Here is a 16,732-nt window from a genome sequence, read left to right on the forward strand (position 1 = left end):
ATCACAGGGAACATCTGAAAAGCCTCCATCTTGGAACTAGCGCGAAAGGCATATACCGGAAAGGTCAGGGGTGTAGCCAAGGGGGGGCCCATCGGGGCCGGCCCCCCAAATGGTTTCCTGGCCCCCCCCAAATGGTTTCCTGGCCCCCCCAAATGACCAGCTTTTAAAACATCATAGTAAAATTATCTCGCATCATTCATTTAAAAGTAACAAATTTTATTGACAATTAATAATTTATGGTAAAATAGTAAGAAGAAATATTGTTTTTTTCCATACCGATAGAAAAATAATATAGTATCTTTTCCTTATACCGATAGAAAAATAGGATACTTTTTTTGTGACAGCAGATTACACAATTTAATGCGATTTACATGCTTTAACAAGTATATTTTTATATGCTTTAACAAGTGTTTTAAATGACATAGAGGATGGAAAATTTGGTGAGAAAGAATGCACTTATTCAATTTGGATTTCTTTCGCTTTCTTTTATTTCTACTCAGTGTAATAAAATATTTTTTTTTTAAGTCACGAATAATAAATATTTTTGTCAGGAAACCGTAAGGAAATTCAGTGAAATTTCAAAGAAAATCAATCTTGTGTAGATAGGTTCTGTATACAAGGTCTTAAATTTAAAGGTAACCAAGAAAAGTTTTTTTGCTTTTTCGCCCACCACCTTCGAACATTGATATGTCACCTAACCTGGAAGATCAAAAATAGTCCCCATCAGCATCGACGACTTTCTGAAAACGTTCTGGAAGGCCATGGAATCCATCGCGGTAGAACTTGGTGGGCCGTGAAACAAAGAAAGTATCAGGTGAATTTTGGACTTTTACTAGGGATTTGAACTGGCGTCCTCTAAGGTGATTGTTCAAAGAATGGAACAGGTGATAATCGGACGGTGCAATACCTGGGGAATATAGTGTTTTCAATATTGTTTCCCATCCAAGGCGGAAAATGGTGTCCTGAGTCATCTTAACCACGTGGGACTTAGCGTTGTCCCGTAAACGAGGACCCATTTGCAATTCAGAAGCGATGGCTCCAGAGTTTTGAGTTTTTGTTGAGCACAGCTCAACTGCTGACATTACACAGTTGCATTGATACTCTGACCAGCTGGTAGCAGTTCCCGATGCACGATGCACTAAACACACAGAAGGACCTTCTTCTGGTACAGTGTTGGTTTCGGCTGTTTTGAAATCGGTTCATGGGATGCTAACCAATGATCACGGCGCCGTGGAGCTTCGTATAGGACACACTTTTTATCACATGTCAACGCCCTGTCCAGAAATGGCTCCGAAACAGTAAATAAACACAGGCGACTGCCGCGTTTCCTTCTGGCCCGGAGTCAAAATATGTGAGACCCATTGACCCAACTTGTAGTGCTTCACAAGTTGATGGATGTGCTGCCGAATGGTTTTTCCATACACTGAATTGTAGTCCCAGTTCCTCTTTGTACATGTGTTGGTCTTCCGGCACGTGATGTTTTCGGGAGTTTCGTCATCGTCCTTAAACTTCTTAAACCATCGCTGCAATGTTCGCGTTGTCACGACACCCTCACCAAAGGCCTGGCATATCTTCTGTCCCGCTACAGCGGCGTTTGACCTCCATTTGAACTCGTTCAGCATACATGCTCTTATGACGCTCTGTGGATGTCCCATGTTCCCTCTGTCTTTACGCAAGTTCACGGTGTGTCTGAATTGCCACAACCAGGTAGTATGTTGGATATACCCACACCAACAACTGACGTTCGGCTTATCTCCACTCACATTCAACTCACGGTGTGAGGTCCAATTGAACACAGACTTCCACGAAAAGGGACAGAACTTTCTTGGTTACCTTTATAGTTATGCACAAAAGTATAGCGTTTGGTCCCGGGCAGTAGTTCTTGATTAAGCCTAATAAAAACTATCTTGACTATAATTTATGGATAATAATAATAGTAATAATAATAATAAGAAGAAGAAGAATAAGAAGAAGAAGCTAAAATAGTGTTTTTAGTTTTCAAGAAGAAAACCAAAATTTCCTTTTCTTTCAGGTCTCAAAAACACTAGCAGCAACACTTTTTTTTGGCTTTGTACATTGTAGCTGGCCCCCCCTCAAAAACGACGGGCCCCCCCTACACAAACCTGCTGGCTACACCCCTGGGAAAGGTCCATCTGACATACGGCTCTTGACGCACACCTCTATTGAAATCAATAGTGGCCAATACAGTTTGAGACCTCTGTTTAATTGCAACTGTTATGAACCTTAAGAATGACTGTGTGGTTGATACAAAAATGGAGACAGCAGTAAGCACATTTGAAAAACTAAAAGATGGAAAATCAGTTTCGTCACAGCTGTCGCCGGTATTGAAATTGAAGCACTAGTCGACAATCAGTTTTGTAGAAAGCATATCTAATTATAATCTGCAAACTTGGTGTTGTAAACTGGAAGTGGATGAGTGATTACAAGTTAACGAAGTTGCCGTTGCCATATTTTGAAGTCAGATGACAGAAAAACGATGTATGTTGTATATTTTTCGAAATTCTTATACGGGCAGTAGAAAAACACATCCAACGGTTGCGTGACTGACGTACAACCATCACGGATAAGGAGTCGGGTAAATTCAACACTATCCGGCTTCTGCTCTAACTCTTCATCTTTATTGATTCTCCATGAATCAACGAGGAGCAGCAGTTTTATCTGCTCTATAGAAGGCCAGAAAAGGTCAGTCATAAACTCTTTCTGGTTATCCTTGGTCATATTTGCACTTTTACCAGCATGCGAATGAATATTCAGTGGATCGGGACGTTTATTGGCTGGAAAGTGGTCTCATTCACATTTGTGGTTGTTCCTCATTCACGTCATCTGTACGACAGTACTGCTACATTGCCACAGCGTGGAATACCTCCTGTTACAGAAGTCTCAAACTGTATTGGCCACTATTAATCTCAATAGATGGTGTGCGTCAGAAGCCATACGTTACATGATCTCTTTCCCATAATATTCTTCTTGCGTTAAATATAACATGGTGGCTTTTCAGATGTCCTCCATGATTCACATTACGCCTATTCAGTGGAGCTCTACATGTATTCCTCATATACAACATTTGACCTCAATCCATCTTCTCGTTTCAAAATTAACATGGCATTTCTAGACATTTTCTACGTTCTATCTTCTCAATTTGCCCTCATTTATCTCCCATCCTGTATACAGTCTGACACTAAACACTCTCTTTTTGTCTGTTTCTTTTGGTGCTGAATCCAGTGCTAGCAATTATTTTCAGCAATTGAATTCACCAAATCGGAATGTTCCCTTGTTAGAACGCGAAATTGATTCGAACAAAGCTGTTTCTCGCTATCTCTTATAGTTTTGATTCTATTTAGATCAATATTGAAACCGGAAGTTATAATGGATCTCTATCACTTCCTGTTTTAGTAGAGTTAAGGATGAAGGTGAAGTGTATTTTTCGGGCGCTTAATCGATTGCAGGAAGTCACTTCTTGCTATCTATTACCGATTTTGTTCTATCGTGATCAACGTGAAAACCGGAAATGGTTGATTTCTACCACTTCCGGTTTGAATATTATCTCCATCAATGACTTCGATTTCTAACGTTTGACCCTTTATATCCTTGCCAAAATGATGGTGATATGTATAAGATAGTCCTTGAGATCTTTTGTTTCTCAGACAGACACACATTGATAGACAGGGTAAATAAAGTAGTGTTCCTATACCAAACTTTAAAAAAATTAAATATTTCAGACCAATGGCGTAGCCACGAGGATAGTTGACTGTAGCCCCTAAACTTAAGATTTTGATTTAAGTTTAGCGTCCCTTAAGTTTAGCGGCGTCAGAGAAGTTATATGAAACGTGGACCTAAAGCTTAATGGGGGATCCGAACCACTTAAGCTGACGCCAGGAATCGAGCCAAGTCTTCCGCACCAGAGGCGCGCGTACTATCCACATAGCCATGAAGAAGCTTCCTAAACTCAAGAGTTAATATGGTACAGCTCGGATTACAAAACAAAATATTGGTAGATGTAAGTTTTTCTCTGCGTATTCCCTCCCCGCATAGCTTATGACTACGCCAGTGTTGCTATTAAAATTTCGAACTAGCCAACTTGTCAAGATTCTTTGAAGCGTCCTCGTTTTCTTCCTTATTGATAGCCTTGATCACAATAGTTTATAAGTGAATTTGCGTAAAGTATGGTAATAAATCCATAAGATACAAAACATTGAACTGTTGCTATCATGTTGATTGTATGTCATAGCTATACAACAAGGTTATGTCTTGTTTGTAGAAAGGAAATTCGTGACTGGGTTTGCTTGGGTAGGAGCGAGAAATTGTGAATCTTGAAAATAGAAGCATGTACTTCTCCTTAGCAACGAACACAAACACAGCGCTTTCGTGTCTCCGAGAATCGATAGTCAAGTTAGCTATTGCAGAGAGAGAGAGAGAGAGAGAGAGAGAGAGAGAGAGAGAGTGGAGAAAGAGCGAGTGAGAGTCAACAATAAAATTACATCACAGTCGCTGCCAGAAAGTTATGTAGGTGAATAAATGTGGTGATTGTTTATAACGGAGCGAAGATACTTGGCCACAAGCAAAGGGGTGAAATTAGTAGTGCAAGAAAACTTTTGAAAGGAATAATTTCTCCACATATTGCAACGTTCTCCTTTATTGGACATTTGATACTAGCAAATTTCTCCACGTGTTATTGCGAGCAATATTTTGCTTTCCTATCCAGGCCCGTATCCACGGGGGATCTAGGGGACTGGCCCGCCTCTAAATTTTTACTGACCCCTAAAATTTTCACAGTAGGCTTGCAAATTAACTATAATATATGTAGGATCGGGTCCCCCTACACTTTTGGGCTGGTTACGGGCCTCTTTCTATCTCTCTGTATCTTTCATATAGAATTTATCTGAACTAGAAGTTCCGCACGAAGTTTGAACATTCGTATTTCTATCTTAGCAGGTACGTACACCGTGATTTATTTCGGGGAATCCAATATGAGGATAAATTATATTAAAATTTACAAAATCATCTTTAAAATTAGACTTAATTTACAGAAAATTTGGGATTTCGGAGGATCTGGACCCCAAGCGCCCAACCCGTACGCCGCACAGTGGTCGGAAACTTGGAGAAAGCGGACAAAAATAGTTTATTCCGAAACAATGGAAGTTGACGGACGTCTCTCTATCGATCTATACGTAATTGTCCTTTCTAAATCGATTGCAACTACTGCGAAAGTGATTCGAAGAACCCCTGCTGCAATACGTGCAGTTATATATACAAGGTGGTCCAAAAGTGTGGAAACTCCTTGCATAAATGTCAAATAATGCAAAATATAACAAAAGGAACAATGTAAGGGCGTAATAAAGGTGAGGAGAAATTGGGGCGGACACAGAATAATGAAAGCTGCCGTCTTGAAATCCACCATCGTGAATCATACAGTCTATAAATTGAACATATGTTGACGCCTTATGCGAATTGGACATCGCTAGCCAGTACGAAGTTATGACAGGTATTAATATGTATCCAAGAAGCGGTTACGGGTTCAATGTGCTCTCCCTCCACTTGTATGTGCAGCTAATAAAATATGGTGTAAAACAAATGTGTGTTTGGTTTTAGGATACAAAATTAAAATACGCTGTTTTGCACTCGCATCATCTTCAAAGAAACACTAATACTTACTGGAATGTAATTTAGTTGAGGATTATGTTGTTTCGGTAAGATTAAAAGATTCAGTATAGAATCTTCTTATATACTACTGCACTGACGTGTAATATACAGCAGCTCCACATGACTCTTAGTTTATCATTGCAGTATGTATGAGTTCACTACAACTTTGATTCAGGGACGAAGAGCAATCCAAATTAAGTACAAGACAATATGCCTTTCTATATGTAAGGCTCAGATTGCGGATCTCGATTATAGCCACAACCTTACTCATCACGCATTTCCAGTTAAATGGAGATGAGTCCTTCAGTTGCATTTGGCTGCAGCTACTTCCAATGCTCAACCTTAGTACTACTCATGGTCAAGTCAATAAACCTTATTTTGCAGATAAGCAAGGATAAGCTTAGAAAAAATGAAATGAAATTTTGAGTTTTACGTCCCACGGTTATGCCGGTTAGGCTAAAGGAGACGGTGATAATGAGTAATGAATGAAATGGTGGAATGAAGAAAGTGGGAGGAAACGGGAGAACCCCGAGAAAACCCACGCACACGGTGTTTGTCCACCACAAAGTTCACTTGGTGGGAGCAGGGTTTGAACCCGAGACCCCTAGCACCAGAGGTGAACGCTCTACCACTGAGCCACCGCGGCCCCTAGGATAAGCTTAGACTGCAGAGCTACTAACAGTAGTGTACATGTAAGTTTTCAGTGGCACTAACAAAGCTACCATAATAAATGATATGACAATGGATAACAAATAAAACTCTTCACTAAACAAAGAGTATTTGAGTCCAGTGTATTATCCAACCGCTTTCATCGACCTCAGAAACGATATAAATGGTTAAAACATATCATATTCTTTGGTTCATTTTTTACTGATTTTTCGGCACTTTTATTTGTTCATATTTACATGCATTTTATGGACAGCGAAAATACTCTTATGTCCTGAAACTCCGGGTTTGAAAGCAGGAGAGATACTTATAATCAAATATCAATACCGATTTCATAAGCGGCGAGGTTGACAAAATCGATTTTTGACCGCTTTTTTTCAGTTTCCGACCACTGTGCACCGTCCAAGAATCTTAGTGCACCACCCTACCCTACCTAATCCAACCTTCTAGAATAAGTATATATTTAAAAAGTTGAAACACATGTTTAATGAAAAATCAAAACAAATTAACGTCTATAAGGGGTTCAAAGGGATTCAAGATATAGACGTCTTATTATAATAATTGCAACCTGCACCCCACTTTTTACATCAAATTTCCAAAAATTCTTGCTTACTGATACCTTACGTTAAGAAAAAAAAAATATATATATATATATATATATATATATATATATATATATATATATATATATATATGTGTGTGTGTGTGTGTGTGTGTGTGTGTGAGAGAGAGAGAGAGAGAGAGAGAGAGAGAAAGAGAAACAACTATATCCTGGCCAAATTTCAAGTTTCCAGCTTACGTGGTTTGTCCTGGGTTAGAGCAAGCGTTGTAAGGAGAAATCCTTTACCTACGCTGTGGCAACCTTGATTCTGATGTATCTATGAAATGAAATGAAATGAAATATTCCAGTTTAACGTACCATGTTTATGGCCTTTAAACTAAGGGAGACGATGGTTAAACCAAATTAATAATGATGGAAGAATTGGTGGAATGAGAAAGTGGAGGAAACGAGAGTATCCCGAGAAAACAAACGAACACAATTCTCCACCACAAACTTATTTGGCCGGGAATCGAACCAGAGACCCTTACACACAAGAGATAAGCGCTCACCATTTTACCACCGTGCCCTCCTGGGCGTTGATCAATCAGTAGTCGACATGGAAGGGACTGAAATGAGAGTTGCAATTATTAATTATAATAAGATATCCATATCTCAGAATCTCTTAAGATTAGAGAAGTGATATTGTTATTCAGCATTTTTAGATGTTTGATCTAGAAGGGAGGAAAACGGGGTGATTCACTAACATGCTCATACCAGACGTTCGAATTTCGCGCGAGACTTCGAGTGTAGAAGAATTAGATATGAAAGACGCAGAAAGAAGAACGCAAAATATTACCAGAGCTCCTTCGTGACTAAGCGGTTAGCGTACGCGCCTTTGGCGTGAGAGACCCGGGTTTGATACCCGGCGGGAGCTCATGTGGTTCGGATTCCACGATAATCAGTAGGTCCACGTCTCATATAACCTCGCTGCTGAATGGGACGTAAAAACCTCAAAATCAATCAATCAATCAATCAAAATATTACCAGCAACAAGACGTGAGGACACTTCTTGGCCATTATACATATACCGGTACGTCTCCCTATGGCAGAAAATAAGTGCCCACTTCTTGTGTAGCCTAATAATTACTGGGTTTGATTTCTGATTGATGCTTGGGATATCACCTAACTACAAGTTGTGGGTGTTTAGGATGATTGTGATAATGAGTATTCAGCCATTATTGGCAGATCACTTACTGTTTACCAAGACCTCCATGCACCGCAGTAGAGTTTCTCAACCTGTTGTACGGTAGCCACTGTTCGTGGTACATACGACTTATAGTTGACTGATTTTGAGTTTAGCGTCCCTTTCAGCAGTGAGGCTGTATGAGACGTGGATCTATAGCTACAGGTAACCAAAATAGTTCTTGTAGTTCTAGAGCAGTAATAAACAGAGAGCAATATAGCGGACGGTACGTACCTTTAGGTTCCGAAGTAATCTCAATTAGCATCCAGCACGTTTTGCAAACGTTCCTGCAGCTGCACGATACCCTGGTGATAAAACTCAGTGGACGTGAATGCAAAGAAGTCCGTGAGTGCGTTCCGCATGTATCCCTCATTTGTGAAGGATCTGCCACGGAGGTAGTTGTCGAGGGAATGAAACAGGTGGTTTGTTGTTGTCTCAAGGTCCGGTAAATATGGTGCATGACACTGTCTCCAAGCTAAGTTGGTGAAGGGTCTCCCGGGTCATCTTTTCCATGTGGATTGGCGTTGCCGTGCAGGAATAGCACACCCTTGCGATTCACCAATACCACCTCCTTCTGCCACAATGCACGACACTTCTTTGTAACTGCTGAAAGTAGAGATCAGGAGTGACAGTCTGACCTGGTGGAAGGACAGACCACTTCCGACCACTAATGCACCACTTGCCGACAATTTCACCATGCAGAGAGCATAACCTCTCAAGGATGCAGAGATGGTCTTAAGGTGTGAGGAACAGGGTCATGTGGTAACAACCAATGTATGGTACGTTTGGGAGTGTCATAGAGGACCCAATTTTTGTCGCCAGTTAGCAATCGGTCAAAGACGGGTGTGTTCAGGTGCCGAGTTAGCAAGAATAACGATGCTGTCACTCGTTTTAACTTGTATAGCTTCCCTATTCCATGGAGGCACAATCTTACTGTTTCAGCAAAAACATGGAATATTTCTGCAAGTTTATCACATGTTAGACCAGTGTCCTCCTCTATGGATGCTTTCAGGGTCTCGTTATCCAACACATGTAGCCATCCACTGCGAGATTCATCCGAAAGGCTCATATCTCCCGAACGGATGACGGTGCGTTCTCCCCAAATGTCTGGCATGTGCGGCGACTTGATGCGACAGCTGACAACCTCGCTTTAAAGTCATATAATAAATACACGTGAACAAGCTGCTTCAATACCTCCATTTCTCTTGGACACTGGACAAGTTATGACTGCTGTAGGTGCAAACGTGCCTGTATTGCTGAAAGTCGGAGGTAAGACTAGGTCCCAATCGTTTGGAGGCACGAGCGCATGATTAATAAGACGTGAAAAACGACAAAAACTTTTTTGGTTACTTAGTATTAAGTAGTACAGTGAAAAATATTTTCTTTATTTTTGTCTATTGATTTTATATAAAGTAATAAGTTTTCAGTGAGTGACTACTGTTTGATAAACACGGCAGAGCTTAGTATACCCCGGCCAACTCTACGCAAACACATGGAATTTAACTTAAAATTACACACATATCGACCAAAATTTGTTCAAGAATTATATGACTATGATTTAAACCGAAGAAAGAAGGCATGCGATGAACTATTTTAAATGTTTGAGACTATCCCGAAACGTACTAAAGTGATTTTCAGTTATGAATGTAACATACATTGAAGCTCCCGAGCAAGAAATGGTCAAAGGAAACCCCATATTTTTATGAGAAGATTGAGAATATGGACTGGCGTGTACAGCAAACAACTTTATGATCTATACTTTATTGGTGAACCTGTTAAGCAACACCGATGATATGCTAAGAAACTGGTTCATTTCCCTTTTGAAAACCCGAAGGTTCAAGTAGACATGTTGATTCAGCAAGATGATGCGCCTCCTCATTTTGCCACTTCGGTTAGAGAATATCTCAATGGTATTCCAGAACGATGGATTGGCCGCAGATCACATTGCCCGTTGCACTCGAACGGCCACCTCGAAACCCGGACTTACGATCTATGACAATTCGCTCAGGAAATAATAATAATAAAAAAATGTTGCAGCACAACGTTACGCTGCGATTGATGAATTGAAAGAAGCTGCGAGGCTTGCTTTCAGACGTGTTACTCCAGCAATACTGAGAAAAATGTCCCACAAAACCTGGCGATGTATTATTTTGTGTTCGAAGAAAGATGGAACTCATACTGATGTATTAGACATTTAGACACTAAAGTAGCAGGTGTCCATTACACATAAAACTCAGTAAATAGGATGTGCATCTATAGTTATAATTGAAGTTCGCACAGTTTGAATATTTATTCCTTCAAGAGGGGCCACGAGACATTGTGCCTATCCTGTACTTTCGACCCAGGGCTAGTGATGGGCAGTGGGAATATTACCGGTGGGAAGGAAAATAAAAAAATGGGAATATTCTCTTTTTTTTCCCTGGCATATAAATTTCCGGGAAGGGATTTATTTCCATTTCTTTACTTTATTTTCCAAATTTATAAGAACCATATGGCTAATTATTTATTTTCATTTATTACCATTTACTTCTAGGTTTTAAATAATATGGAGGTTTTTAAAAATTTAAATTAGTTGACTGTACTTTATATAACGAATTAATAATATGATTTTCTAATTTCTAGAAAGTAGCAAATTACTAATTTATAAATGATGAAAAGGAACCACTTTGTAAAATAATCTAGAAATTCTGTAGCGATGGAGGTGAAGTAAGAGGTGAGGTACGCTCTCTGAGAAAAAAGCAGATATTGAATAAAGAAATATCTGTGGTTGTAAATACATATACTTTTAAAAGGTAATGTTTACACATCAAAATTAGGGTTACTTCTCAGGAAGTTTCATTAGTACCTGCGTTTCCGGACTTGTGTTAATTAGGATTTGTTTGCTTCTTTTTAGGTGTGTATTCATGTACCAATATTCTATTAGCAAGATTCTATTAGCAAGATTGACCCCATACGCAGATGAAATTATTGGAGCTTATCAGTGCGGATTTAGACGAAATCGATCAACTATCGACCAGATATTTACCATTCTCCAAATACTCGAAAAGAAGTGGGAATACAATACCCCGGTACATCAACTATTTATTGATTTTAGAAAGCTTACGACTCGGTTAGGAGAGAAACATTATACAACGTTCTTACAGAACTTGGAATACCGAGAAAGCAAATTAGATTAATTAAGATATGTTTAAATGAATCCCAAAGTAAAGTCCGGGTAGGAACATTTTTGTCCACAAGCTTTCACGTCGAAAATGGCCTGAAACAAGGAGATGCGTTGTCACCATTATTATTCAACTTTGTCCGGGAATACGCTATAAGGAAAATCAAAAATAGAAACCAGGGCCTAGAGTTGAACAGTGCTTACCAGGTTATGGCATATGCTGATGATGTAAATTTAATAGGGGATGACAGGAGAACAATAGAAAGAAATGCAAAAATCTTATTAAACGTTTGCAGGGATATGGGAATGCAGAGAAAACTAAATACATGGAAGTGTGTCGGGAATAATAGATGCGTTAAAATAATAAATAATACTTTTGAAAAGTGGATAGTTTCAAATATCTAGGATCAGTGTTAACAGACGAAAATCATATTCACGAAGAAATTAAATGTCGACTAAAACCAGGGAATTCATGTTATTATTCAGTTCAAAATCTCTTGTCGTCGCGAATTCTATCGAGGAATTTGAAGCTTAAAATACATAAAACGATAATCATGCCTGTTGATCTATATGGTTGAGAAACATGGTCGCTTACTCTGAAAGAAGAACATAGACTGAAAGTATTTGAGAACAAGATCCTGAGACGAATATTCGGACGCAAGAGGAACGGGAATGGGGAAACTTCACAACGAGGAGCTACATAATTTATACGGTTTGCCAAACATTGTTAGGGTCATCAAGTCTAGGAGGCTTAGGTGGGCAGGTCATATAGCTAGGATGGAAGAAAGTAGAAACATTTTTAAAGTCTTGACTGGAAGATCAATCGGAAAACGACAATTAGGAACACCTAGGCGCAGATGGGAGGACAATATTAAGATGGATCTCGCAGAGATAGGAATACAAAGTAGAAACTGGATCCAGTTGGCTAAGGATAGAAGTCAGTGGAGAGCTTTTGTGAATGCGGCATTGAACCTCCGGGTTCCATAAGCCATAGAGTTAGTTAGTTAGTTATTCATGTACCAAACTTTGTTGGCGAATTTTTGTAACACCGTGTATATTGTTCGAAATAGCCTGTCTTCTTAGATTAGAGATTTAATAGTGCACAGTAAGAACACAGTAACAAAGCACACTGTACTTCAATTCAACTCTGTACATATGCCATCCCATACACTGGCAACCTTACGAATTTTTCGAGAGACTACACACAGTATGTTTGGTGGCAGTTACCAACCTAATTTGTTTATAACATTTAAAAATTTTCCCTACATATTTACTCGCATAAAACATATTGTAGGGCCTATGTAAACATACATTTATGCGTAGTCTCTGAACAGAATAAAATAATATAATACCGTTCAGAATGTACATTTTAAAGAATCCTCTAGAGACAACGGTAATAAGCATACTGTGATAAAAACAATTTTATTTTGAAATCATAATATAGGCCTAGGAATACTATGCAAGGTTCTTTGTGTTTGTACATAAATTCCCGGAATATTCCCATTTTGGAATTCTTCCCGGGAATTTACCCATCGCAACCCAGGGCCCACAAAACAAAGGAACAGTACTGTGCCCAGTATAAGGACTCGTACGCAACAAATGTACGAATAAGTGATGAACAAAGTACTGATCAAGAAAGACAAACCCTAATTGAACATGACCACTGTACTACATGAAATTTTATCTAAAAAATAGTCAAAGTATCAATACATCAATTATTAGGTTAACTTCTTCCACAGGACAAATTTTCTGGATAATCTTTATACATATTTCCGACATTTTAGCCTTCTAAAGGCCAAGAAAATAGCGCAACACGTATTTTCAGTTTATTTGGTTTAATATGAAGAAAACACGTGACTGTGATGCTATTATAGACAGACTGTAGTTTACAAACTCAAGCGCGTGTGTTTGCACTAGCCATTGCTACTGAATCGTTCGTTTAGCCTCATCGTAAAAGACACACGAGCACGTAAAAGAGAGAAATCAGCATTCGACCTTGAATTGTTAAAGAGGAATAGATAGGGAGGTCGCAGCTAAAGCAGCAAGCCATGGTCACACACACAAACACAAAATATACACATTTGATCACAAGCCAAGTATCCACATGTTGTGCTGGTAGTGCAACAAGAGCTTATGCTACCTACCTGCCTACCTCAGGCAATGCCTGCTACTTCCTCATTGGTTGGCTTTTCTATTTAGTGCGTCGAACTACCTTTGTCACGTCCAGTAACAAGGTTTATATCATTAGGTAAGATCCAGTTTAATGATGTAGTACCATATTTAATTATATCAAATATTTATTAGCAACTTTTTAACTATCAACGCGTTGAAAAAAAAAAGTATTTACCCAAAACAGTTGGCTTCCTATAATTATAAGGGCTTATTAAATTAAATAAATAATGAAACAACGTGTCATTCAACTCAAATATGAGAGCGTTGTAGCAGCGTGCTTGGAATTCCATAAAAAGGTAAGAGGGTTTAAAACTAGGTTCATATTGTTCTAGGACACACGTAATTTTTGAATGAACATTTTAATATAATAAACACTTATATTTTCATAATAAATTGCTCAAGGAGGGGTTAAAAGCTGGAAACCCTTCCTTTATGTAAACACCACTGCTCTCAGGTGACACAAATGTATCTTTGCTAAGATCACTCCCATCGTCAGCGCCTTAACGTAGATTTCTTTCTGGGAGGGGGGGGGGCACGCATTAATATTTGGGACCCTTAGAAAAAGTTTTCTGGGCCCTCCCGCAAAATTCGAAAATAAGCCCTTCTTTCCATCTATCTCTTACTCTTTGTGGGCTCTTCCGCACACCGCTTGACTTGTTCCATACATGACAAATTTCTTAAGGGGATAATGTTGACAAATCTCAAAGCCATACGAATAAATATTGTTTCTAGGGCCTCTAATAGTAGACATTTTTTTATTGAAATTGACTCACGACAGTCATTTTTGTTTTATTTACCTTCTGTCTGCTGTTATGTTTATGTAATGTAAACTTGTTTGATGCTTCATTTATAATTTTATGTTCCTATCGTATATGGAATAAGAAAATTTTGTCTTAAAGTGAGCCCCTCGAACGGCGGGGAGCTTCCCTCGGGGGGAGTTGCCCAGTCTGCCCCCCCACAAGCTATGACCCTGCCCATCGTTTTGAATTTTAGTGAATAATTGAAAGAGAGTCGAGATCCTCAAAAATATATAAAGTAAATCAAATGGCATGTACGTACAAAATGACATTAAACAAACTAACAAGTGTTTCCAGACCTTTTATATGCATACATTGTATAAAGATAATAGTCCCATTCACAGCAATCACTTATCTCAAACCGTTCAATTGAAAACAATCTATTCAATTCGATGTGGTACTTATCATACACTAGCAGATTTTTTTTTTCCTTCTCGAAATAAAGCTTTTTTAAAAGTATCAAATTTTCAATCCATTGTTAACTTTTCCCTATGGATTCAAAATACGTCATTTGACACTAAGTGTTCCGCCTATCTTAATTGAGTTATTACTGATACAGAAGCATCCCAAATTTGATACTGTAGCGTCCTTAGTTTGTAACACTGAATAATAAATGTGGTATTGTAAATTTTGTTTATCATTTAGATTTGAAATGTAATAATCTGATGTAATGCCATTAAAAAAAAAAAAACTTCTTCTGGATTGGTAACACTGTTAATTGAGTGGTATGCACTTAAGGCTAAAAGACACGGATGATTCATGAAATAATCACGATGGAAGAATTGGTGGAATGAAAATGTGGAAGGGATCAAGAGAACCCCGAGGAAACTCACGGACATGATGTTGTCCACCACAAACTCACATGGCCTGGGATCGAACCAGGGATCCTTCGTACCAAAAAACGAACGCTTTACCACTTATTCTTCTTCTTTTTATAAAAGTTACCGAAACATACTTCAGTTTCTTATTTAACTCTTTCTTGCAATTTGTCTTTAGTGCGAGCGGTCCCGGGTTCGACTCCCGGCAGGGACACTCGGCTGGAAAGGTGTAATAGCTTTTTCAGACCAGCCACCCTGATTGAGATTTTTTCTGGGTTTTCCTCATTCACATTAAGCAAATGCCAGGTTGGTATCTAACATGATGATCCTAGACCGCTTTCTTCCTCCCCAATTCCTCGAGCATTGGGGTTGTCGAGGGGCGTCATGCCTCACACATGACGAGCTAACATGACCAGAGATGCCGAAAGCCACGAAATCTAAATTTTTAATCTTATTCCTCCTTGCATCTTGAATTCCTATTACATTACAAGATACGAACAAAAATATCAAGGAGAGTTAAATGCTCTTCAATGAAACTCGGATTCACAATAGACTATGCTTCAGACCGCCCTACAGCAAACGTATATGACCTCCTTGTTGGTGTATTGGCTAGGCGAGCGCCTTTTTCTGTACGTGGTCCCGGGTTCGATTTCTGATGGGAGAGCAGTGAAATTTACATACATAAACACATTACGATGGGGTTCGGATTCCACCGTAAACTATAGGTCCACGTCTCATACAACTTCGATAATAAAAAAGGGATGCTAAACTATAACAAACAGACAAATCATATGTACTCGAATCCACTGTGTTTCCATATATGGTAGACATAAACTACGATTTGCACACAAGGGTTGAACGTGTAACTTGACTTCGGTTAGAAATATCACTACTTTCATTTTCAAAATTGAAATGGAGTAAATAAAAAATCTAAGGAGTTTTAACAAGTATTGTAAAAAGAAAACGGAAAGACTCTATCTTATATTATAAAATGATATAAGATCATAGTTTTGAGTTATCGTAAAATACGCTGAGACTTTATATTCATGTGTATCTATATAGGCCTATTGTATAAAAGAAGTCCCAGCTGATTGATTAACACCTGGGCCAAACTATTTAAGCTAGAAACTTGGAAGTTCTAGGTGTGATGTAACGTACCAATAGAGAAGGATTTAAGTCAATTTTAACATCCCTTTCAGCAACGAGGCTATATGAGACGGGACCTACTGATTAACGTGGAATCCGAATCACATGAGCTCCCATAGAGAAGAATTTGAATTAGATCCCCCCCTTAAAAATGAAAAGAGCTCATCCCCAAATGTTTACTATCTTGATGGATTTTTCATGGAAAAGTATATTTATGGTTATTCCCCGCAAGTCTTCGGCTCGTCTGAAAATTGTCTGTACAATAGTGACATGTATTGGTGTCGGCTAGGAGCAGCGCAGCTAACAACAACTATTAGCTTGACTTATGGCGTGGGAGACCCGGGTTCGATTCCCGGTGGGAGCTCATGTGGTTCGGATTCCACGTTAATCAGTAGGTCCATGTCTCATATAGCCTCGTTGCTGAACGGGACGTTAAATTCAAAATCATCAACTTATTAGCTTGACTGTAAACTATTAGGAATTAACATGACTGACAAGATTGATGCGTCTTACGTTTTTACAATAGAG

The 16,732-nt window shown here is 38.9% G+C and overlaps 1 protein-coding gene and 1 long non-coding RNA gene across 2 annotated transcripts in view; both read right to left on the reverse strand.

Moving 5' to 3' along the window:
- LOC145678530 (uncharacterized) overlaps positions 1-16,732 on the reverse strand; it is a 229,566-nt gene that overhangs the window by 193,684 nt on the left and 19,150 nt on the right. The window lies entirely within an intron of this gene.
- On the reverse strand, positions 8,827-9,225 carry LOC145679440 (histone-lysine N-methyltransferase SETMAR-like). Its single transcript, XM_081750022.1, has one exon. It carries the CDS (start codon positions 9,223-9,225, stop codon positions 8,827-8,829), a length of 399 nt encoding a protein of 132 aa, XP_081606148.1.

This window comes from Thermobia domestica, chromosome 2 (assembly GCF_964235325.1).
Source record: "Thermobia domestica chromosome 2, izTheDome1.hap1.1, whole genome shotgun sequence".
NCBI lineage: Eukaryota > Metazoa > Arthropoda > Insecta > Zygentoma > Lepismatidae > Thermobia > Thermobia domestica.

Coding starts and splice junctions, on each gene's coding strand:
- LOC145679440 (XM_081750022.1), bottom strand. CDS start 9,225: ATGCCAGACATTTGGGGAGAACGCACCGTCATCCGTTCGGGAGATATG.